Genomic DNA, 23763 nt, shown 5'->3' with positions numbered 1-23763 from the left:
GCGCAATCTCGGCTCACCGCAACTTCCGCCTCCCAGGTTCAGGCAATTCTCCTGCCTCAGCCTCCCTAGTAGCTGGGATTACAGGCATGCGCCACCGTGCCCTGCTAATTTTTTGTATTTTTAGTAGAGACGGGGTTTCACTGTGTTGACCAGGATGGTCTTGATCTCTTGACCTCGTGGTCCACCCACCTCGGCCTCCCAAAGTGCTGGGATTACAGGTGTGAGCCACCGTGCCCAAAGTGCTGGGATTACAGGTGTGAGCCACCGTGCCCAGCCCTAATTTAATTTGATTTAATTTAATTTACCTTTTTTTTTTTTTTTTGAGATGGAGTTTCACTCTTGTTACCCAGGCTGGAGTGCAATGGTGCGATCTCAGCTCACCGCAACCTCCGCCTCCCGGGTTCAGGCAGTTCTCCTGCCTCAGCCTCCTGAGTAGCTGGGATTACAGGCATGTGCCACCATGCCCAGCTAATTTTTTGTATTTTTAGTAGAGACCGGGTTCACCATGTTGACCAGGATGGTCTCGATCTCTTGACCTCGTGATCCACCCGCCTCGGCCTCCCAAAGTGCTGGAATTACAGGCGTGAGCCACCGTGCCCAGCCTAATTTTATTTTTTGAGATAGGATCTTGTTCTCTCACCCAGGCTGGAGATCAGTGGTGTGATCATAATTCACTATAGCTTAGAACTCCTGGGCTCAAGCAATCCTCTTACCTTGGGCTCACAGAGTGCTGGGATAGCTAGGACTACAGGAGCATGCCACCTTGAGTAGCTAGGACTACAGGAGCATGCCACCTTGCCTGGCTAATTTTTGAATTTTTTTGTACAGACAGGTTCTCGCTATATTGCCCAAGCTGGTCTGAAACTCCTGGCCTCAAGCAATCCTCTTACCTTGGGCTCGCAGAGTGCTGGGATTACAGGCGTGAGCCACTGCACCCAGTTTGGTTTTATATTTTAAAATAGAATACATTTTAGAGTAAAGTAATACAGAGCCCTGACAGATATGTAGAGTTTAATATGTCACAGCAGAAGGGATAGGTGCATTTAACATACTACACATACAGGTTTGGGGGTTTCAAGCGGAAGTATCTGCCTGTAATATTTTTCTTTTTTTAATGTATTGCTTCTAGAAGGTGGATCAAATGGCATAGTGACTGTAATTATGGCTCTTAATTGTAGCTAGCATTTGTTTAGCTTCCAGCCTGGTGCTGTGCTAGAGGCTCTGCATGTGTCACTGTTAGTATTGGAAGCTAGGTATTATATTATCACCTTTGTTTTCCTTGTAGGGACTGGACGGAGGCTAAATGACTTGATTAAATTTACAAGAGTAGTCAATGGCAGAGCACTGATTCATCTGGGTCTTTTAAACTCCGGCATCCTGGTTTTCCCCACTATGCCATACACACTGGGTTTTTCTCACAGTTGTTATCTTTGAAACGGAGTCTCGCTCTGTCTCCTAGGCACAGTGACACAGTCTTGGCTCACTGCAACCTGTGCTTCCCGGGTTCAAACAATTTTTCTGCCTCAGCCTCTTGAGTAGCTTGGATTATAGGCATGAGCCACCCCGCCTGGCCTAGGGCCCTTATAAGAAGAGGAAGAGGCCGGTGGCTCATGCCTGTAATCCCAGCACTTTGGGAGGCTGAGGCAGGTAGATTACTTGAGGTCAGGAGCTCAAGAGCAGCCTGGCCAACATGGTGAAACCCTATCTCTACTAAAAATACAAAAATTAGCCAGGTATGGTGGTGGGCACCTGTAATGCCAGCTACTTGGGAGGCTGAGGCAGGAGAATCGCTTGAACCCAGGAGGCAGAGTTTACAGTGAGCTGAGATTGTGCCACTGCACAATAAAATATTATCACTCTGGATGACAGAGTGAACTCCATCTCAATAAAAAATAAAATAAGGGCCCCAGCCCTATGGGGTTAGGGTCCCACTCTTATGACCTCATTGAATCTTTATCATCTAACAGGACCTGTCTTCAAATATTGTCACAACAGAAATTAGGGCTTCAATATATGAATTTTGGGGGGACATAAACATTCAGTTCCTAACAACACAGTATCAGTAAATAGAAAAGATTAACACACACAAAACTGTAAGAGTCTGTTCTGGGTGCATAATAAAGTATTGCAATTTATTGTTGTCTTATACAAATAACAAGATGTTTACAGTAGGGGGAACCCAAGAAAATATGAGGCCAGGTGTGTGGCTTGCACCTGTAATTCCAGCATTTTGGGAGGCTGAGGCAGATAGATTGCTTGAGCCCAGGAGTTTGAGACCATCTTGGGCAACAAAGTTAGACCCTGTCTCTACTTTAAAAAAAAAAAAAATTAGCCCAGCCTGGTAGCATGTGCCGGTAGTCCCAGCTACTCTGGAGGCTGAGGTGGGAGGATTGCTTGAGCCCAGGAGGCAGAGGTTACAGTGAACCGAGATTGCATCACTGTACTACAGCCTGGGCAACAGAGAGACTCTGTCTCAGAAAAAAAGGAAAGAAAGAAAGAAAGAAAGAAAATATGGATAGGCAAAACAGAAGAAAATTAAAATAATCCAAAGTGGTAACCGCTTTTAATTTTCTGGTGATTTCCCCTTTGTGCATGTGTGTGTGTTTGTGTCTGTGTCTGTGTCCTAGAGATATATGTGTGTACCTGGGTGCATATGCTCACAATCCCTCAATACATGTCTCCCAAGTATCCCAATAAACATGTTTTTCAGATGATGTAGTGACACAGGTATATTGACACTGGTGGTGGGTCTTGTGAACGTTTGCAGCTGTAAGATGATCAGAGCAGGCATAATACCTGGCTGTTACTGTTCTTCCCTCTCAAGGCTCTACAGTTGCCTGGGGTGGGGCACGCTGACCCAGGAGTAGAAATTGTACTGATGTTCTGTGTTATTTTCTTCACAGCAGTTCTCAACCCTGACAGAAGTGCTTTTCCACTTCCTAACTGAGCCAAAAGAGGTAAATAAAACATTTTGTGTTAGGGAGAATGGGCCCATGTTCCCTGAGATGTTTAGAAAGTGAAGGCCTGGGTTTTTCACTGTTCCCCCTCTGCAGGTGGAAAGGTTTCTGGCTCAGCTCTCTGAATTTGCCACCACCAATCAGATCAGTCTTGGCTCCCTGAGAAGCATCATGAAAAGCCTCCTCCTGGTTCCAAATGGTGAGTAACCTCTCTTATCAGCTATGGCCAGAGACACTAACTTGAACATTCCTTTAGTCCATGGAGTCTTTGAAGCATGCTCCCGGGATGGAGCCAGAGCGTTTGGTAATGAGCCAGATATGGATGGGACTCTGTCTCAGGAGGAGCCCAGGTAACAGGTAAACAGAGTATAGTGGAATAGCAAATGCCCTGTGGCACAGCACGACTCAAAAGTTCAGTCTGCATCCTCGGTTCTGTCCCCAGAGTGTCCTCTTGTCCTCTCTACAATAAGTATAGAAATTGAGAATAAGCATTTGGAACCTTTTATAGCAATTTGACAATGTCCTTTGAATCTCATAATTTTTTAAAATGGAGCTTTTTTTTTTTGAGACTGGATCTTGCTCTCTTGACCAAGCTGGAATACAGTGGTGCAGTCATAGCTTCCTTCAGCCTCAAACTCCTAGGCTCAAGTGATCCTCCTGCCTCAACTCCCCAAGTAGCTGGGACCACAGGTGTGCACCACCCTGCCTGGCTAATGCTTTTTGTGTGTAGAGATAAAGTCTCTCTGTTACCCAGGCTGGTCTAAAACTTGTAGCTCAAGCTGTCCTCCTGACTTGGCCACCATGCCCAGTTAATTTTTGTATTTTTAGTAGAGATGAGGTTTCGCCATGTTGATCAGGCTGGTCTCGATCTCCTGACCTTAGGTGATCCACCCACCTCGGCCTCCCAAAGTGCTGGAATTACAGGCATGAGCCACTGCACCCGGTCTTGACCTAGGCTGAGTGCAGTGGTGCAGTCTTGGCTCACTGCAACCTCCGCCTCCCGGGGTCAAGTGATTCTTCTGCCTCAGCCTCCTGAGTAGCTGGGACTACAGGCACCCACCACCATGCTTGGCTAATTTTTGTATTTTTAGTAGAGACAGGGTTTTGTCATGTTGGCCAGGCTGGTGTCAAACTCCTGACCTTGTGATCTGCCTGCCTCAGCCTCCCAAAGTGTTGGGATTACCGGCGTGAGCCACCGAGCCTGGCCAGAGTCTTTTTAATATAGGAATACATTTTCCTTTTTTTTTAGTCAGGGTTTTGCTCTGTCACCCACGCTGGAGTGCCGTGGCACGATCTCAGCTCACTGCAACCTCTGCCTCCCGGGATTAAGTGATCCTCTCACCTCAGCCTCCAGAGTAGCTGGGACTACAGGCATGCACCACCATACCTGGCTATTTTTTGTATTATTATTATTATTATTATTATTATTATTATTATTATTATTATTTGTAGAGCTGGGGTTTTGCCATGCTGTCCAGACTGGTTTCAAGCGATCTACCCACCTCAGCCTCCCAAAGTGTTAGGATTACAAGTGTGAGCCATTGCACCAGCAGGAATAAGTTTTTATTTCATTTCATTTTATTTATTTCTTTTGAGAAGGAGTTTTGCTCTTGTTGCCCAGGCTGGAGTGCAATGGCATGATCTCAGCTCACCGCAACCTCTGCCTCACAGGTTCAAGTGATTTTCCTGCTTCAGCCTCCTGAGTAGCTAGGATTACAGGCAGGTGCCACCATGCCTGGTTAAGATTGTATTTTTAGTAGAGACAGGGTTTCTCCATGTTGGTCAGGCTGGTCTTGAACTCCTGACCTCAGATGATCCGCCCACCTCAGCCTCCCAAAGTGCTGGGATTATAGGCATGAGCCACCCCAACCTGGCCTAAATTTTTTTTTTTTTGAGACAGAGTTTCGCTCTTGTTACCCAGGCTGGAGTGCAATGGCACCATCTTGGCTCACCGCAACCTCCGCTTCCTGGGTTCAAGCAATTCTCCTGCCTCAGCCTCCTGAGTAGCTGGGACTACAGGCGCGCGCCACCATGCCCAGCTAATTTTTGTATTTTTAATAGAGACGGGGTTTCACCATGTTGACCAGGATGGTCTCTATCTCTTGACCTTCTGATCCACCCGCCTCAGCCTCCCAAAGTGCTGGGATTACAGGCTTGAGCCACTGCGCCCGGCCTTAAGCCACCGCGCCCGGCCTCTAAATTTTTATTTTAAACTTTCAGAAACAGTACAGAGCTATAGACAGTCAAAAGTAAAAATCCCCTTGTACTCTCATCCTACTTTTTTCCCTAGAGATAATATCAATTTAATTTTGGACTATTGCCTTTATCTTTTTATGTACACTAATAAACATATACATTCATGTAGCTTTGTTTTTCATAAATGGTAGCAAATCATAAAAAGTGCCCTGGAACTTACATTTTTTCATACCTGGTATATCATAGAGCTCTTTCCACTTCAACTTCATTCTTTAGATTGCTGTAATATCCCATAGACTGAATATATCTCCTTTTAACTAATCTATTTCCTATTGTTGGATATTTCTGTTGTTCTCATATCTCACCCTTACAAACAGTGCCACAGTGAACATCCTACAACCTCTTTGTACTCACACATGTGAGTATTTCTGTGGGATTGGCACCTAAAGTGCAGAACCAGAAGTCTTTTTTTTTTTTCCCCCCTGAGACTGAGTCTCGCTCTTTTGCCCAGGCTGGAGTGCAGTGGCATGATCTCGGCTCACTGTAATCTCTGCCTCCCAGGTTCAAACGATTCTCTTGCCTCAGCCTTCTGAATAGCTGGGATTACAGGTGTCCACCACCATGCCTGGCTAATTTTTGTATCTTTCGTAGAGACGGGATCTCACCATGTTGGCCAGGTTGGTCTTGAACTCCTGACCTCAGGTGATCCTCTTGCCTTGGCCTCCCGACATGCTGGGATTATAGTGTGAGCCACTATGCCCAGCCTATTATTTTAAAAATGAATGGAGTCGGGGTCTCCCTCTGTTGCCCCAGGCTGGTCTCTAGCAATCCTGGGCTCAAGTGATCCTCTCACCTTGGCGTCTGAAAGTGCTAGGATTACAGGCATGAGCTACCGCACCTGGTCCCCCACTGTATCCCGTTAGATTGCCTTTTTTTCTTTTTGGCAGAGGGAGAGTCAAGTAAAAACTTTGTAAAGTGCTGATCTTTTTTGGTTTGCTTATTTACTTATTTATTTATTTATTGAGATGGAGTCTCACTCCCCCATGCTGGAGTGCAGTGGCACGATCTCAGCTCATTGCATGCGCCACCTCCCGAGTTCAGGTGATTCTTCTGTCTCAGCCTCCCTAGTAGCTGGGACTATGGGTGCACACTGCCATGCCCAGCTAATTTTTTGTAGTTTAGTAAAGACGGGGTTTCATGGTGTTACCCAGGATGATCTCTAACTCCTGAGCTCAGGCAATCCACCCACCTCAGCCTCCCAAGGTGGTGGGATTACAGGCGTGAGACACCGCACCCAGCCTGTTTTTATTTTATTCGTTTTTTTTTTTTTGATTCACTCTCACTCTGTCACCCAGGCTCGAGTGCAGTGGCACAATCTCGGCTCGTTGCAACCTCTACCTCCTGGGTTTAAGTGATTCTCCTGCCTCAGCCTCCTGAGTAGTTGGGATTACAGGCACTCATCACCATGCCTGGCTTTTTTTTTTTTTTTTTTTTGGTAGCGAGGGGGTTTTACCATGTTGGCCAGGCTGGTCGCAAACTCCTGACCTCAGGTGATCCACCCACCTCAGCCTCCAAAGTGCTGAGATTACAAGTGTGAGCCACCTCGCCCAGCCTTTTTAAAATTTTTTTTCTTGTACTATTTAGTATGTAATTATTTAAAACACCTGACTTCAGCCAGGCACAATGACTCATGCCTGTAATCCCAGCACTTTGGGAGGTGAAAGAGGGAGAATCTCTTGAGGCCAGGAGTTCAAGAACAGCATGGGCAACATAACCTCTACCTCTACAAAAAATGAAAAAAATTGACTGGATATGGTGGCTCATGCCTGTAATCTCAGCACTTTGGGAGGCCAAGGCAGGTGAATCACTTAAGGCCAGGAGTTTGAGACCAGCCTGGCCAACATGACAAAACCCTGTCTCTACTAAAAATATAAAAATTAGCCGGGTGTGGTGGCACACGCCTGTAATCCCAGCTACTTGGGAGGATGAGGCATGAAAATCGCTTGAACATGGGAGGCAGAGGTTGCAGTGAGCCAAGATTACATCACTGCACTTCAGCCAGGGCAACAGAGTGAGACTCTGTCTCTAAATAAATAAATAAATTTAACTGAGCATGGTGGTGCACACCTGTAATCCCAACTACTTGCCTGTCATTCTCAACAACTTCAGAGGCTGAGGCAAGAAGTTCCCTTGAGCCCAGGAGTCCAGGCTGCAGTGAGCCATGATTGCACCACTGCACTCCAGTTTGCACAACAGAGCAAGACCCTGTCTCTAAAAACAAACCAAAGAAAACCCTTCAAAAGTTACTAACCCATGCCAGATTGATTCATGTGTACCCCACTCATGGCTCCTTACTGCTCTCTGAACTGGATGACTGTAGTTTAGTTTAGTTTTAGAGATGTGGGGATCTTGCTGTGTTGCTTGGGCTGGTCTCTAACTCCTGGCCTCAGGCAGTCCTCCTACCTCAGGCTGCTGAGTAGCTGGGATTACAGGTGTGGGCAACATGTCCAGTGCAAACTGGATTATGTTAAAGGCAGTATAAGACATATTATTTTATTCCTGAATATCTAGTTATCTATCTCCAAAAGATAAAAGGAATTTCCCCATTATCAAACTACGATGCTATTATCATATCTAAAAGGAAAAGACAAGGTCAGTAGTTATTTCCCATTGTCTCCTGAATTTTGTTTGGAGTGGGTTCCATCAGGATTTAGATAGGACTCCAGTCCAGCACGTGGCTTCTGTGTGGCCCTCCTGTGCTTGTTCACTCACCCGGCACTTAACAGCTCTGAGACCTAATGGTACCTGAGAACTAATAGTAGACTCATACTTTTGTTATAAGGATAAAGATAATAAATGTAATAAGGTGCTCACTTCACTAAGTTATGGCGCACTGCTGCTAATATTATGATTGTCATTATTGTTACGTGTTGTTCCCTGGCTGAGATTATAGATAACTTAGCAGTAGGGCCCCTATTTAAGCCTATTTTTAATTAACTTATTTATTTTTGATTAATTAATTTAAAAATTATTATTATCATTATTTTTGCTGACACTCAGTACTTTATTCGTGGGGAAACTTGCCTTGTTCTGGCAGAGAGACTGGGATGGACAGGACTAGCGCTCACCTCAAGGGGGTATGTTCTGGAGGATCAGGTGTTCCTCCTCGTAGGTTTAGAGGAAACACCCTCATAGATGAAATGCCCCCAGAGAGCAGCGCTGCAACTGCCAGACAGTCGGGGTAGGAGGGGCACCCTAGGCATGGCTGGACCGTTGGGACAACAGGGCTTGGATGTCAGCCTCGATGTCAATGGTCTGGAAGCGCGGCTGTACCTGTACACGGGGTCACCAGTAGGGCCATCCAGGAACTTCTTGAAGTTCCAGGCAACATCGTTGCGACACACCAGAGACACTGGAGACCAGGTCGGTCATGAGTGCAGTGGCGTCGTTGCTGGGTGCTGGCAGGGCCTCCGCAGGAAGGCGAAGAGAGGGTGCGACCTTGCACCGTTGACCTCACACTTCCCAAAGAGCGAGAAGTTGGGCTCGAACCCACCACCAGGTCAGACGTACTTTAGGGAATTCAGAATCTCTTCGTTCTTGGCGTTCTCCTGATGCCCAAACTGGTTGCACGGGAAGCCGAGCACCACCAGGTCACTGGGCCCAAGGCACCGCTGCAGCTCGTCCATCTGGGTGTAGTCCTGGACCGTGGTGCCTCAGAGGGTCGCCACATTCTTGATAAACAGTGCCTTGCCCTGCAGGGAGCCTAGGCTTACAGGCTCCCCACCGGCCATGGGGAGCGCCAAGAGGGCATACACCAACTGGGACACCGCTGCCGCTAGCTGAGCAGCACACATGGCGCAGCTCTATTGTTATTATTTTTTGAGAGGAGTCTTGCTCTGTTGCCAGGCTGGAGTGCAGTGGCATAATCTCAGTTCACTGCAACCTCCGCCTCCTGGGTTCAAGCGATTCTCCTACCTCAGCCTCCTGAGTAGCTGGGATTACAGGCATGGCCACCACACCCAGCTAATTTTTGTAGTTCTAGTAAAGACAGGGTTTCACCACGTTGGTCAGGCTGGTCTCCAACTTCTGATCTTGTGGTCTGCTCACCTTGGCCTCCCAAAATGCTGGGATTACAGAAGTGAGCCACCACAGTCAGCCTATTTTTAAAATTATTTATTTATTTATTTTGAGATGGAGTCTTGCTCTGTCACCCAGGCTGGAGTGCAGTGGCACAATCTCGGCTCACTGCAACCTCCGCCTCCTGAGTTCAAGCGATTCTCCTGTCTCAGCCTCCTGAGCAGCTAGGATTACAGGTGTGCGCCACCACACCCGGCTAATTTTTGTAATTTTAGTAGAGCCGGGGTTTCACCGTGTTGCTCAGGGTGTTCTTGAACTTCTGACGTGATCTGCCTGCCTCGGCCTCCCAAAGTGCTGGGATTACAGGCATAAACCACTATTTTATTTGCCCGGCTATTTTTTACTTTTTTGAGATGGAGTCTCACTCTGTCACGTAGGCTGGAGTACAGTGGCTAGATCTTGGCTCACTCCAACCTCTGCCTTCTGGATTCAAGTGATTCTCCTGCCTCAGCCTCCTGAGTAGCTGGGGCTACAGGTGCATGCCACCATGCCCGGCTAATTTTTGTATTTTTAGTAGAGACAGGGTTTCACCATGTTGGCCAGGATGATTTCAATCTCCTTATCTCGTGATTCACCTGCCTTGGTCTCCCAAAGTGCTGGGATTATAGGTGTGAGCCGCCAGGCCCAGCCTTAGTTTTTTGTATTATTAGTAGAGGCAGGGTTTCACCATGTTGGCCAGGCTGGTCTTAAACTCCTGACCCTCAGGTGATCCGCCTGCCTCGGCTTCTCAAAGTGCTGGAATTACAGCCACCATGCCCAGCGCTATTTTTATTTTAATACTTAGCAAGAGATCTGGCCCCTGTGGGTGATCAGTAGCTGATTTTATTTTATTTTATGAAAAGGAGATACATCCCTTTCCCACTCCCCAACGAGTTCTTTCCAGCAACACACACACACACACACAGAAGAATAATCAGCAATGAAGTATAGTCACAAGTGGTATTTAATCAAATGTTGAACTAAATTTCCCAAGACTGCCTGCCTCATGCCTCCACACTGTTTTTCTCCATGGCACTTTCTCCCTTCTTATACCCTTTATGGCTTGTGTGTTACATTATTGCTGTGATCTTTCTCCTGCCAGTAGAATGGAAGCCTCATAAGGACAGAGATTGTTGTCTGTTCAGTTCCTTGGTGTTTCCCAAAATCTAGCACAGTGCAGGCACATGGCAGTGCTCAGTAAATGTGCGTGCATGACTGCGACCTCTGTTCTCTGTGAGCCTCACAGGGTGGCTTCAGCTGGTCAGCCTTCGGGGTCAGTAATGACTGGATGAAAGCAGCTGACCATCTTCTCCCATTTGTTTCCTCCTCCAGGAGTTTTCAGCAAGCCTGTGTCCATTTCTGGGGCTCCCCTTTTTACACTGAATAAGAACAGTGTTTGCTGTTTTTCTAGCCCTCTTGGCAAAACTGAAATCCTCACCCTCACTTCCCTTTGTTTTGCCCTTCATATTGTTTGACAGCTTTGAGGGTTTGGCTAAGGCAACTGTTCTGGTGAAAATTAGTGCCTGTTGCTGGGCACGGTAGTGGTGCACGCCTGTAATCCCAGCACTTTGGAAGGCCGAGATGGGTGGATCACCTGCGGTCAGGAGTTTGGGACCAGCCTGGCTAACATGATGAAACCCTGTCTCTACTGAATAAAAAGAAAATAGCCAAGCATGGTGGTGCATGCCTGTAATCCGAGGTACTTGGGAGGCTGAGACAGGAAAATTGCTTGTACCTGGGAGGCAGAGGTTGCAGTGAGCCGAAATCGTGCCATGGCACTCCAGCCTGAGCAACAAGAATGAAACTCCATCTCAAAAAGAAAAGAAAAGAAAAGAAAAGAAAATTGGTGCCTGTGGACTTTTAAGACCATCTCAAGTTTATCTGTTTGAAGGATGTTCTTAAATTTCCCCATGTAACATGTTCTGCTGACTGCAGCTGTTGGAGTTTACACAATTTTCTTTCTTTTTTTTAAGTTCTGGGGTACATGTGCAGGGTGTGCAGGTTTGTTACACAGCGTGCCATGGTGGTTTGCTGTACCTATCAACCCATCACCTAAGTATTAAGCTCAGCATGCATTTATTATTTTTCCTAATACTATCCTTCCTCAACCCCATCCTCCAAGAGGCCCCAATACAATTTTCATTCTCTCTGACATAGGGTCAAAGGTTGCAGGTCTCTCTTGTGCTGGCATTTGCTTAGGACAAAGGAATCACCACAGGAAAAAGCTGAAAAAGAAGTTAAGAGCTTGAGGCCTAGCATGATGCCACTCCATGTTTCAAGTCTGGCCTCTGCCCTCCCAAGGTAACTTCAGGATGGAGAGCTTGCTCTTCGGTCCCTGCAGCTTGGTTGCCTTCATTGTCAGCAACTGTCGAGGCATTGCCTGGTACCGCAGCACCAAGATAACCTCTGAGAATTACCTGGAGTAGAAAGAACTTGGTGTTGGGGACCCTCTGGCCTATAAGCCACTTGGCTCCATCATTTGCTGACTGTTGTGGCCTTGTTCCTTTAACTGTTTCCCTTTCTGTTTTTTAAGTAACACTTGTTTTGTTTGGTTTTTTTTAGACAGAGTCTCACTCTGTCACCCAGGCTGGAGTGCAGTGGTGCAGTCTCAGCTCACTGAAACCTCTGCCTCCTGGGTTCAAGCGATTCTGCCTCAGCCTCCCAAGTAGGTGGGACCATAGGCATCTGCCACCACACCTGGCTAATTTTTGTATTTTTATTGGAGATGGGGTTTCACCATGTTGGCTAGGCTGGTCTCGAACTCCTGGGCTCAATCAATCCTTCCACCTCTGCCTCCCAAAGTGCTGGTACTACAGGAATGAGCCACTGCACCCATCCTGATGTGAGTTTTAAAGTCATCTTGGCACCCAGGCTACTGTGTGAATGTAACCAGCATGCTATACATGATGTTTGTTTATTTGATTGTTTGTTTTTTGAGACAGGATCTCAACTGTCGCCCAGGCTGGAGTACAGTGTCAACCATCTTGGCTCACTGCAGCCTTCACCTCCATGGCTCAAAGGATCCTCCCACCTCAGCTTCCAAGTAGCTGGGACCACAGGCGTGCCACCACGCCTGGCTAAATTTTGTATTTTTTGTAGAGACAGGGTCTTGCCATGTTGTTTAGGCTGGTTTAGAACGAGGCTCAAGTGATTCTCCCACCTAGGCCTCCCAAAGTGCTGGGATTATAGGTGTGACCCATTGTGCCTGGTCTCTCCATGACCTTTCATCCCTACTACCCACATTGCTAAAGAGCTTCCCCTGTATATTTCACAGTGCTCTTTGGGTGTATCTTGGTTGGGTAAATTCTTGGCAGTGCAATTCTTGACTACATGGATTTGCCAGGTTTCTCCCCAAAATGCTCAATCTTTACCGGTAAATTAAGTTACAATAATAGCTGAGCATGGTGGCTCATGGCTATAATCCCAGCACTTTGGGAGGCCAAGGCAGGTGGATTGCTTGAGTCCAGGAGTTTGAGACCAGCCTGGGCAACGTGGCAAGACTCTGTTCCTATAAAAATTCAAAAAATTGACTGGGTGTGGTGGCACACGCTTGTAGTCCCAGCTATGCTGGAGGCTGAGGTGGGAGAATTGCGTGAGCCCCCCAGGCGGGGGAAGGTGAGCTGAGATTGCTCAACTGCACTCCAGCCCGGGCGACAGAGTGAAGCCCTGTCTCACTGTCTCAAAAAAAAAAAGTTACAATAATGAAGCCCACTTCACAGCGTTTTGGCATTGTCAAATATTTGATTTGAATTGGATATAAACTAAGGAGCTGTATTCGTGGTAGTTACGAGTTAATTGGATTGGCTGGGAAGTAGCCACCTTCTCAGAGGGCCTTTATGGCTAAGGTTTCCCGGGGTCTTGCCGTTTTTATTCCATGTGGCTTCCTTGCTCAGTCTGATTTTAGAGATAAAAGATTTCCTCCCTTTGTTTACATGGTTGATTTTACCGCTGCAACAGCCTTTAGGATTGTTTTTCTGGAGTGAGGTGGGGGTGGGGGTGGGGACTTGGGGGTAGGGTATAGGTTCAGGGCTTTCCCTTGATGGTGGTGGGCATCTTCCTATTCTTTAATTAGTCATTTTCTGGAGAACTAAGAAGTGGAAAATTTGAGAGTGGTTGCCAAATTGTGACTATGGGGATGTAGCCTGCAGGTTAAACATTGAGAAGCCCAGATTGCTGGCTTTGTTTTCAGGAATTGGAGCCTAGCAAAACAAGGTGGCCCCCACACGGGAGTGTTCCTAGGGCTTCTGAGAAGAAGTTTTCACAGCCCCTCTGGAAGTGACTTGTGAGTTGTAGAGGTTAGTCTGTTTAATCCAGCTTGGTGTACCTCGTGGAAACTTACTCCTAGGACAGCACCACCCAATAGAACTTTCTCTGCAGATGTAAATGGTCTGTAATCTTCAGTGTTCATTATAATGGTCCCTGTCCTTGTGTGACTGTTTGACACAGGAAATAGTGAGACTGAGGAATGGAATTTTAAATTTTATTTAATTAAAATTTGCATAACTGGCCATGGTACCGTGGCTCACACTGGTAATCCCAGCAACTTGGGAGGCCAAGGCAGGTAGATCACCTGAGATCAGGAGTTTGAGACCAGCCTGACCGACATAGTGAAACCCCATCTCTACTAAATACAAAAAAGGGCCGGGCGTGGTGGCTCACACCTGTAATCCCAGCACTTTGGGAGGCTGAGGCGGGTGGATCACGAGATAAAGAGATCGAGACCATCCTGGTCAACATGGTAAAATGCCATCTCTACTAAAAATACAAAAAATTAGCTGGGCATGGTGGCATGTGCATGTAATCTCAGCTACTCAGGAGGCTGAGGCAGGAGAATTGCCTGAACCCAGGAGGTGGAGGTTGCGGTGAGCCAAGATTGCTCCATTGCACTCCAGCCTGGGTAACAAGAGTGAAACTCTGTCTCAAAAAAAAAAAAAAATTAGCTGGGTGTGGTGGCTCATGCCTATAATCCCAGCCATTCGGGAGGCTGAGGCAGGAGAATCACTTGAACCCAGGAGGCGGAGATTGCAGTGAGCCAAAATTGTACCACTGTACTCCAGCCTGGGAAACGAGTGAAACTCCATCTTAAAAAAATTAAAAAAAAAAAAAAAAAAAAAAAAAACTAGGCCGGGTGCGGTGGTTCACGCCTGTAATTCCAGCACTTTGGAGGGTGAGGCAGGTGTATCACGAGGTCAGGAGAGTGAGACCATCCTAGCCAACACGGTGAAACCCCGTCCCTACTAAAAATACAAAAATTAGTTGGGTGTGGTGTCACATGCCTGTAATCCAAGCTACTCGAGAGGCTGAGGCAGGAAAATCTCTTGAACCAGGGAGTTGGAGGTTTTAGTGAGCTCAGATCGTGCCACTGCACTCCAGCCTGGCAACAGAAGGAGACTCCGTCTCAAGAAAAAAAAAATTTTTGCATAACCACATGCAGTAGTGGCTATATAATACACTGTGGGGCTCTAGGTGGTTGCCTCCGTGCCCAACCTGACATTGTGCTCCCCTGCCTCTTGCTCCAGGAATCCATAGCCTTACTCATTCCTCAGACCAGTTGCCCCATCCCCAAGTCTGTGAAGTCTTTTCTGTTGTCTCTGACTTCTCTCACACTTACTGGAGGGATAAATAATTGTGTTGTACAATTGAAAAAACATGAACTGGGCATGGTGGCTCTCATCCCTGTATCCTAGCACTTTGGAAGACCAGGGTGAGTGGATCACTTGAGGTCAGTAGTTCGAGACCAGCCTGGCCAACATGGTAAAACCCCATCTCTACTAAAAATACAAAAATTAGTTGGGTGTGGTGGCACATGCCTGTAGTCTCAGCTGTCCAGGAGGTTGAAAATCACTTGAACTTGGGAGGTGTAGGTTGCAATGAGCCAAGATCACACCATTGCACTCCATCCTGAGTGACAGAGCAAGACTCCATCTCAAAAAAATAAAAAAATAAAAAATAAATTTAAAAAATAAATTTTCAGAGCTGTAGAAAAGAAATAATTTTTTTTTTTTTTTTGAGATCAAGTCTCGCTGTGTCACCAGGCTGGAGTGTAGTGACGTGATCTTGGCTCACTGCAGCCTACACCTCCCGGGTTCAAGCAATTCTCCTGCCTCAGACTCCCAAGTAGCTGGGACTACAGGTGCCCACCACCACACCTGGCTAATTTTTTTTTTTTTGTATTTTTAGTAGAGGTGAGGTTTCACTATGTTGGCCAGGCTGGTCCTGAACTCTTGACCTCAAGTGATCCACCTGCCTTGGCCTCCCAAAGTGCTGGGATTGCAGGCATGAGCCTCGACACCCAGCCAAAATAAATAAATTTTAAAATGTACTGTCTTTCTTGTTTTCCGGTCATTTCGGATGCTCTTTCCCCATGGCTAGATTGAGATCTTCATGGAGCTGGCCAGTCTTTGGGTGTTCTTTTTGTCCTTTAGGTCATGTAGATTGTGGCCATTAAATACTTATTGTCAACTAATTCACTGGTCTGCCTTTCTAACTGACTTCTCCCCTGCCTTCCAGGTGCTTTGAAGAAGAGTCTCACAGCCAAGCAGGTCCAGGCAGATTTCATAACTCTGGGTAGGTCATTGGCCAAGGTTGCTCAGGGTGACTGGCTTCTGAGGCTTTTGATTATGTTAATGTCTTCTTCTGTTCTCTTATAGGTCTTAGTGAGGAAAAAGCCACTTACTTTGCTGAAAAGGTATAATTCCTCTTAATCAAGGTTAATTAAGATCCTTTGCTATTTATTTATTTATTTATTTATTTATTTTTGAGACCAGGTTTCACTCTTGTTGCTCAGGCTAGAGTGCAATGGCATGACCTCGGCTCACTGCAACCTCCACCTCCCGGGTTCAAGCAGTTCTCCTGCCCTAGCCTCTTAAGTAGCTGGGATTACAGGCATGTGCCACCATGCCTGGCTAATTTTATAAAAAGGAAATCAAACTGAAAATGTGTATATAGGTGAGTCTGAATTCACCTATATATATTTAGTAGAGACGAGGTTTCACCATGTTGGTCAGTCTGGTCTCGAACTCCTGACCTCAGGTGATCCACCTACCTTGGCCTCCCAAAGTGCTGGGATTACAGGCGTGAACCACCACTCCCCACCCCTTGCTTTTATTTCACAAAGAGAGAAAACAATGGGAAATGCCAAGTATGGCCATACCATCCACCAGTATCATCATTTTCCCAGCCTAAGGTTTTCTTTTTTTTTGAGTCTCGTTCTGTCACCAGGCACCAGACTGGAGTGCAGTGGCGCGATCTCAGCTCACTGCAACCTCCGCCTCCTGGGTTCAAGCAATTCTCTTGCCTCATCCTCCTAAGTGGCTGGGACTACAGGCTTGTGCTACCACGCCCAGCTAACTTTTGTATTTTAGTAGAGACAGGGTTTCACTGTGTTGGCCAGGATGGTCTCAATCTCTTGACCTCGTGAGCCACTGTGCCTGGCCTCCCAAGCCTAAGGTTTTCATTTGGCTTCAAGCGAGTGTCATACACACAGCTTTAACCAGCACTATTCAGTGCATCTCTAATCATTTCTCCTGGTTTGACCCAGTCAAAAATCTACCCATTTTCACGGATCAGGAGAAGACTTACTTGTAGAGAAATACTCCTACTTTCTCCAGTTTGCTGCTCTCAGATGTCACTGTGACAAAAAAAAAAAAAAAAAAAAAAAAGTGATTGATTGAGAACTTACCGTGAAGACCCCAATTTTGCCATTGTCCAGTAGAAGCCATGGGGGCGCAAGTATGAGGGCAACACCATTTTTATTCCAAGATGGAACAAATCTTGGAATGAAAAATAAAACATTTATGTTGTGGTTTGCCACTTTGTACCCCTCCTTCACTAGGTATGTGCATATAGGCTGAGCCCTTGGTTCTGCACCCTCCCCACTATCTGTGTAAATGCTAAATATTGCAATGTTTGGGGCAGGATGGAGAGGGGAGATTCTTCCTATTGTTACTGACTTTGGCTTTTGCTTTTGTTCCAGTGGAAGCAGAATGCCCCCACCCTTGCTCAGTGGGCCATAGGTCAGACTCTGATGATTAATCAGCTCATTGATATGGAGTGGAAATTTGGAGGTAACTAGTTAAAACCAGTCCTGGGTTATTTGGGTGGTACAGGGGTGGGTTGCAGAGGCTGTGACACAGCCACTATGGGGAAGAAGGCATGTCCTAGTCCCCAGCACTGTTGGGACAGCAGCAGCTGCTTCGTATTCTGTCCGCAGTCAGTAGCTATTTTCATTCATGGCTCTGGATAAGTTGACTTTCCAAAGAGCACACCTTGCTGCCCTCATACTGGGCCCCACATGGCTTCTGCTGGACCACTGCAAAATTGGGGTCTTCAGGGTAAGTCCTCAATCAGTCACTTGTTATTTCTCTCTCTCTCTTTTTTTTTTATGTCACAGTGACATCTGGGAGCAGTGAACTGGAGAAAGTGGGAAGTATATTTTTACAAGTAAGTCTTCCCCTGATCCTTGAAAATGGGTAGATTTTTGACTCAGTTAAAAATTATCAAATCTACACTGGGTTTCTTTAAATATCCATTTAAATGGGTGTTTTACTGAAGTACCTTATATATCTCAGAGCTGTGTAGCCAGCTAAAGATGTGGTCACTAACATGCCTACATTCAAATGGCCAGATCCTAGTATTATTCATTAAAGTGTAATTGTTCTGTAATCATGGGAATTGTTAGAATTTTTTGTGGTGGATGCTCCAGACTGCTCCCGTATGACTCTCAGGTTGGAAGCTTAATTAAGTGAAAGGATTTTAAGAATTTATTTGCCCAGTCGTCATTTTAATTTAAATTATTTCTTTAATCAGCTAAAGTTGGTGGTTAAAAAAGGAAATCAAACCGAAAATGTGTATATAGGTGAGTCTGAATTCCCATTTGAGCCTTTTCACCTTTTACATGTTCTCTGCAGTCAGGGGCTGGTGACGCTCACCGCAAATCATGTCTTCTATAAAAACAGTCATTGCCAGCTGTGGAGTAGCCATTCCACTGCCTTTCCTCTCATGAAAGATGGCACAAGGAGTGTTAGTGAGCCATTGGCAGGCTGGAGCCCCCGCAGTTGAAGAGCCTTTTTGAAAAAGGGAAAGGGAGGGAAAGGAATGGCTGGGATTGAAGAAGAAGGTTGACGAGCAAGAAGCTCTTGCCATAGAAGTCACATTGAACATCCCGAATGGTGCCCTTTCATCTCTTTGTGCTGTGGAGCTGTGCCATTTGAACACTCACTGCCCTTTTTTTCCTATGGAGCTGAGAACCTTCTGCATTCAAGTCTCTCAGTTCTTTATTATGATCAATTACCCATCAAGAGCTGCTTAGATGTACCAAGCCAAAAGAGAAAAAAAAAAAAAAAAACTCTGGGTGGAAATTAATTTTCTTGGATGATTCTGTGGAGTTGGAAACATTTATCTGAAGCTGAATTTTCTCTCCCCAGAATTAACCTTGCCTCAGTTCTACAGCTTCCTGCATGAGATGGAGCGAGTCAGAACCAGCATGGAGTGTTTCTGCTGATTTCTGTCCCTGCATCTCCACTGGCCCCGTTCCCTGCACTCCTCCCTTCCCTGGGTGACTCCTCTGAGAGGCACATCACTTACAGGCCTGTGGGGCACTCCATGGGGCCCTGCCGGATTCTTGGGAGCCCAGGTGCAAAGGGTTTCTGAAAAACAATAGGATTAATTACTTAAAGAGCCCAACACAATTACCCCATAAACTCTGGGGTAAACTTTCTGTTATGGCAACCACCACCACCTATCTGTCTTCCAGAACACATTTTAGATACTCTCACAGGCCACTGCATCTCAGATTCAGGGGAGAGAATAAGTTGTCACCTCCCCTTCAAAGTTCCAGAGTAAATGGTGCCATCATTCAAGATAACATGCTGATCACCCTCCTCCCAAAAAGCAAGAGCTTGTTTATGGCTGAGGAAGAGGCTGATTGTCTGAACAACACATGTACAGAGCCCTCACGGATTTCCGCACACTCTGGGTCTGTGCTGGTGGAACACTGCCAATCAGTTTTTAATGAGGCACCTGTGTATAAATACATGCTTGGTCTTCTCTGCAAAGAACCGAGGCTAAACCCTCCTCACTTCTGGTTTTGCCCTGTTGTGTTATAACGAGGCAGGCCTTTTGAGCCATTTTAGTTTGGGTTCAAGCCAACTACCTCTGTTGGTTCGATGATGAATAAAAACGGTTCTGAGGTAAAGGTCTGGATCCAGTTGTCTTTCTGCATGGATTAAAGAGTCGTGTTCCTTGCAGAGAGCCAGTGCTTGCTCTTGTCTTCAAAAATTATCTTCCTGGTTTTGTGAAGCTCCTGGGTCTCCAGTGAAATTGGGTATGTTCCAAAGTTGGAATTTATAAGAGCAATTCCAGGGAAACTCAGGTTAAAAGCCTCAGGAAAAAGTGTAATATGTGAAGTGCTTTGTGTACAGATGGCTTTAGCCCCCACCCTAGCATGTGACTTTTTCTGCTCTTCCTCCTCAAACACGCCTCCTCAGAAATTTTACACAGTTTTGAATAGATAAAACATGCCCATGGCTGGGCCCAATGGCTCACGCCTGTAATCCCAGCACTTTGAGAGGCCAAGGCGGGTGGATCACAAGGTCGAGAGATCGAGACCATCCTGGCTAACATAGCGAAACCCTGTCTCTCCTAAAAATACAAAAATTAGCTGGGCATGGTGGCATGCGCCTGTAGTCCTAGCTACTTAGGAGGCTGAAGCAGGAGAATCGCTTGAACCTGGGGGGCGGAGGTTTCAGTGAGCCAAGATTGCGCCACTGCACTCTAGCCTGGGCAACAGAGTGAGACTCCATCTCAAAAAAAAAAAAAAAAAATGCCCAAGTTGAGGTAATAATCCCTCCCTACCACCATATTTCCCAGTTACCCAGTTCTCCCCAGGGGCAGCCACTGTTATTATTCTGTGTTCTGGAGACATTTCCTGCATTTGCAAACGGATATGCATATAGTTTCACTTTTCTTCCCACACAAATGGTAGCATTTTGTACACATCATCCTGCACCTTGCTTTTTTCCATTCAACTTGGAAATCGTTCCATATCAGAACATAGAGAACTGTGTCATTCTTTGTAACAAACGCACCCTGTTTCTTCAAATGGATGATTTATTTAACCAGTTTCCTGCTGACGGGTGTATAGGTTGTTTCCATTCTTTTACAAATAATGCTACAACAGAATATCCTTGTATATGTGTCATTTTGCACATATGGTAAATACATATATATAAAGTAATTACGGCCGGGCGCGGTGGCTCAAGCCTGTAATCCCAGCACTTTGGGAGGCCGAGGCGGGTGGATCACGAGGTCAAGAGATCAAGACCATCCTGGTCAACACGGTGAAACCCCGTCTCTACTAAAAATACAAAAATTAGCTGGGCACGGTGGCGCGTGCCTGTAATCCCAGCTACTCAGGAGGCTGAGGCAGGAGAATTGCCTGAACCCAGGAGGCAGAGGTTGCAGTGAGCCAAGATCGCGCCATTGCACTCCAGCCTGGGTAACAAGCGAAACTCCGTCTTAAAAAAAAAAATAAAAATAAAAAATAAAAAAAAAATAAAGTAATTACATAATTACATGTGTATGGAACTGCTGGGTCACAGAGTAGGTGAATTTATCAAAGAGTATAAAAAAAGTAAAACAAAGGCCGGGTGCGGTGGCTCAAGCCTGTAATCCCAGCACTTTGGGAGGCCGAGGCGGGTGGATCACGAGGTCAAGAGATCGAGACCATCTTGGTCAACATGGTGAAACCCCGTCTCTACTAATACAAAAAAATTAGCTGGGCACGGTGGCGCGTGCCTGTAATCCCAGCTACTCAGGAGGCTGAGGCAGGAGAATTGCCTGAACCCAGGAGGCGGAGGTTGCGGTGAGCCGAGATCGCGCCATTGCACTCCAGCCTGGGTAACAAGAGCGAGACTCCGTCTCAAAAAAAAAAAAAAAAAAAGTCTCTTCTCCCTTGTCTCCCATTTACTTAATTCCTCCCCTGGCCTGTTCCAATAGGTAACCTCTCTTGTTAGTTTCTTAGGTACCCTTCCAGAGGTTCCCCCCGAACATAGAAACAATAGGGCCATTCACAGTGGCTCACATCTCTAAGTCTGTAATCCCAACATTTTGGGAGGCTGAGGCAGGAGGATTGCTAGAGGCCAGGAGTTTGAGACCAGCCTGGGCAATATGGGGAGACCCTGTCTCTACAAAAAATTTAAAAATTTGCTGAACATGGCCAGGCACGGCGGCTCATGGCTGTAATCCCAGCACTTTGGGAGGCTGAGGCAGGCAGATCATGAGGTCAGTAGTTCAAGACCAGCCTGGCCAACATGATGAAAATGCATCTCTACTAAAAATACAAAAATTAGCCAGGCATGGTGGCAGGCCTCTGTAATCCCAGCTACTCAGGAGATTGAGTCGGGGGAATTGCTGAACCTGGGAGGTGGAGGTTGCAGTGAGCTGAGATTGTGCCATTGCACTCCAGCCTGGGCGATAAAGCCAGACTCTGTCTTGAAAAAAAAAAAAATTTAATGAACATGGTGGTGGTATGTTTATTGTCCCAACCACTTGAGAGGCTGGGGTGGGAGGATTACTTGAACCTAGAAGTTAGAGTCTGCAGTCAGCTGTGATCAGTAACACCACAGCACCCTAGCCTGGGCAACAGAGTGAGACCCTGTCTCAAAAAATTAAAAAATAAACAATGGAATGTTTATTTTTATACCCTTTTTTGTTTACACAGATAATTGCACACTCTATATACTTTTGTTAAATACATCTTAGAGACCTTTCCATATCATTACATAAAGAGTCTGCATCTCTCCCTGTGGCTGTAGCATATTCTGTTGTGTGGATGGATTGTAACCAGCATGAGCAGTTTTCTTTTTGTTTTTTTTTTTTGGTTGCTGTTGTTTTTGAGACGGAGTCTTACTCTGTTGCCCAGGCTGGAGTGCAATGGCGCCATCTTGGTTCACTGCAACCTCTGCCTCCTGGTTTCAGGCAATTCTTCTGGCTCAGCCTTCCGAGTAGCTGGGATCACAGGCATGTGCCACGATGCCTGGCTAATTTTTGATTTTTAGTACAGATGGGGTTTTGCCATGTTGGTCAGAAACTGACCAATACTTCACCATGTTGGTCTTGAACTCCCGACTTCAGGTGATCCACCTGTCTTGGTCTCCCAAAGTTCTGGGATTACAGGGGTGAGCCGCTGTACCCGGTCCAGCATGAGCAGTTTTAATAAATTGTGCCAGTGTTAATCACAGTTCTTAGAGAACAGAATCAACAGGATGTGTGTGTACATATCTATATGTATATATGTATGTATGTGGGGAGAGAGATTTATTTTTTGTTTTAAAAGATTGTCGGCCAGGCACAGTGGCTCATGCTAGTCCCAGCACTTTGGGAGGCCAAGGCGGGTGGATCATGAGGTCAGGAGTTCAAGTCCAGCCTGGCCAATATGGTGAAACCACATCTCTACAAAAAATACAAAAATTAGCTGAGCATGGTGGTGCTTGTAGTCCCAGCTACTAGGGAGGCTGAGGCAGGAGAATCGCCTGAATCTAGAAGGTGGAGGTTGCAGTGAGCTGAGATCATGCCACTGCACTCTAGCCTGGGCGACAGAGCGAGACTCCGTCTTTTTTTCTCAAAAAAAAAAAAAAAAAAAAAAACTGGCTCACATAATTACAGTGACGTGGTCAGTCTTCAGAATAGACCAGCAGGCTGGAGATGCAGGAAGAGTTGCAGTTCAAAGAGTCTCTGCCACCCGGGCACTGTGGCGCACACCTGTAGTTCCAACTTGTTGGGAGTCGAAGGCAGGAGGATCACTTGAGCCCAGGAATTCAAGACCAGCCTGAGCAATGGCATGAGACCTTGTCTTTTTTTTTTTTTTAAGATGGGGTTTCACCATGATGGCCAGGCTGGTCTTGAACTCCTCACCTCAGGTGATCTACCCACCTCGGCCTCCCAAAGTGCTAGGATTACAGGCATGAGCCACCGCGCCTGGCGAGACCTTGTCTTTAAAAAGAAAAAAGGAAAATGAAGGCTGGCTGCTGTCAGAATTCATTGCTGGGGAGAAAGGGATAGGATGCCAGGCTTATTTTATTAAGGCTTTAACTGATTGAATGAGGCCCACCCACATTATGGAGAGGAATTTGCTATACTATATAGGTCCCGCCATATCCATGTTTTCATTTTCCCTGGTTTCATTTACTCACAGTCTGAAAATATTAAGTGGAAAATTCCAGAAATAATTTATAAGCTTTAAATTGCATGCCATCCTGAGTAGCTTGATGAAATCTCATGCTGGCCCACTTCATCCTGGACAAGAATTCATGTTCTGGGATGGGAATCACTCCTTTGTCCAGGGTACCCACGCTATATATGCTGTTAATCACTTGGTAGCAGGCACTGTCAAATAGAGAGAAACATATGTATAGGGCTCGGGACTATCCATGGTTTTAGGAATCTGCTAGGAGCCTTGGAACATATCCCATATGGATAAGGAGGGGCTGCTGTA

The 23763-nt window shown here is 46.2% G+C and overlaps 1 protein-coding gene and 1 pseudogene across 9 annotated transcripts in view; one reads left to right on the top strand and one right to left on the bottom strand.

Annotated features, from left to right (window-relative positions):
• The window catches only part of COMMD7 (COMM domain containing 7), a 95952-nt gene that overhangs the window by 12099 nt on the left and 60090 nt on the right, over positions 1 to 23763 (top strand). For 6 of the 9 annotated variants that reach the window (XR_010344526.1, XR_010344522.1, XR_010344524.1 and 3 more), the window contains exons 2-8: positions 2904 to 2957; positions 3054 to 3156; positions 15780 to 15836; positions 15920 to 15957; positions 17245 to 17335; positions 17662 to 17711; positions 18078 to 18126. Coding sequence is in view for 2 of the 9 variants with exons in the window: in XM_012455199.3 (XP_012310622.1) it covers positions 2904 to 2957; positions 3054 to 3156; positions 15780 to 15836; positions 15920 to 15957; positions 17245 to 17335; positions 17662 to 17711; positions 18078 to 18126; positions 18695 to 18771 (519 nt within the window). In the remaining 7 variants the exon portion in view is untranslated. Of the gene's footprint in view, positions 1 to 2903; positions 2958 to 3053; positions 3157 to 15779; positions 15837 to 15919; positions 15958 to 17244; positions 17336 to 17661; positions 17712 to 18077; positions 18127 to 18694; positions 19473 to 23763 lie in introns of those variants that run through there. The other 3 variants (XM_012455200.3, XM_012455199.3, XR_010344527.1) reach the window with 3 other exon arrangements.
• LOC105719239 (glutathione peroxidase 1-like) lies at positions 8409 to 9007 on the bottom strand (annotated as a pseudogene).

This window comes from Aotus nancymaae, unplaced genomic scaffold (genome assembly GCF_030222135.1).
Source record: "Aotus nancymaae isolate 86718 unplaced genomic scaffold, 86718_ANA_hifiasm-v0.15.2.pri h1tg000029l, whole genome shotgun sequence".
NCBI classification, from domain to species: Eukaryota; Metazoa; Chordata; class Mammalia; order Primates; family Aotidae; genus Aotus; species Aotus nancymaae.
Note: the sequence above shows the minus strand (reverse complement) of the source record. Positions and strands in the feature narration are given on the sequence as shown.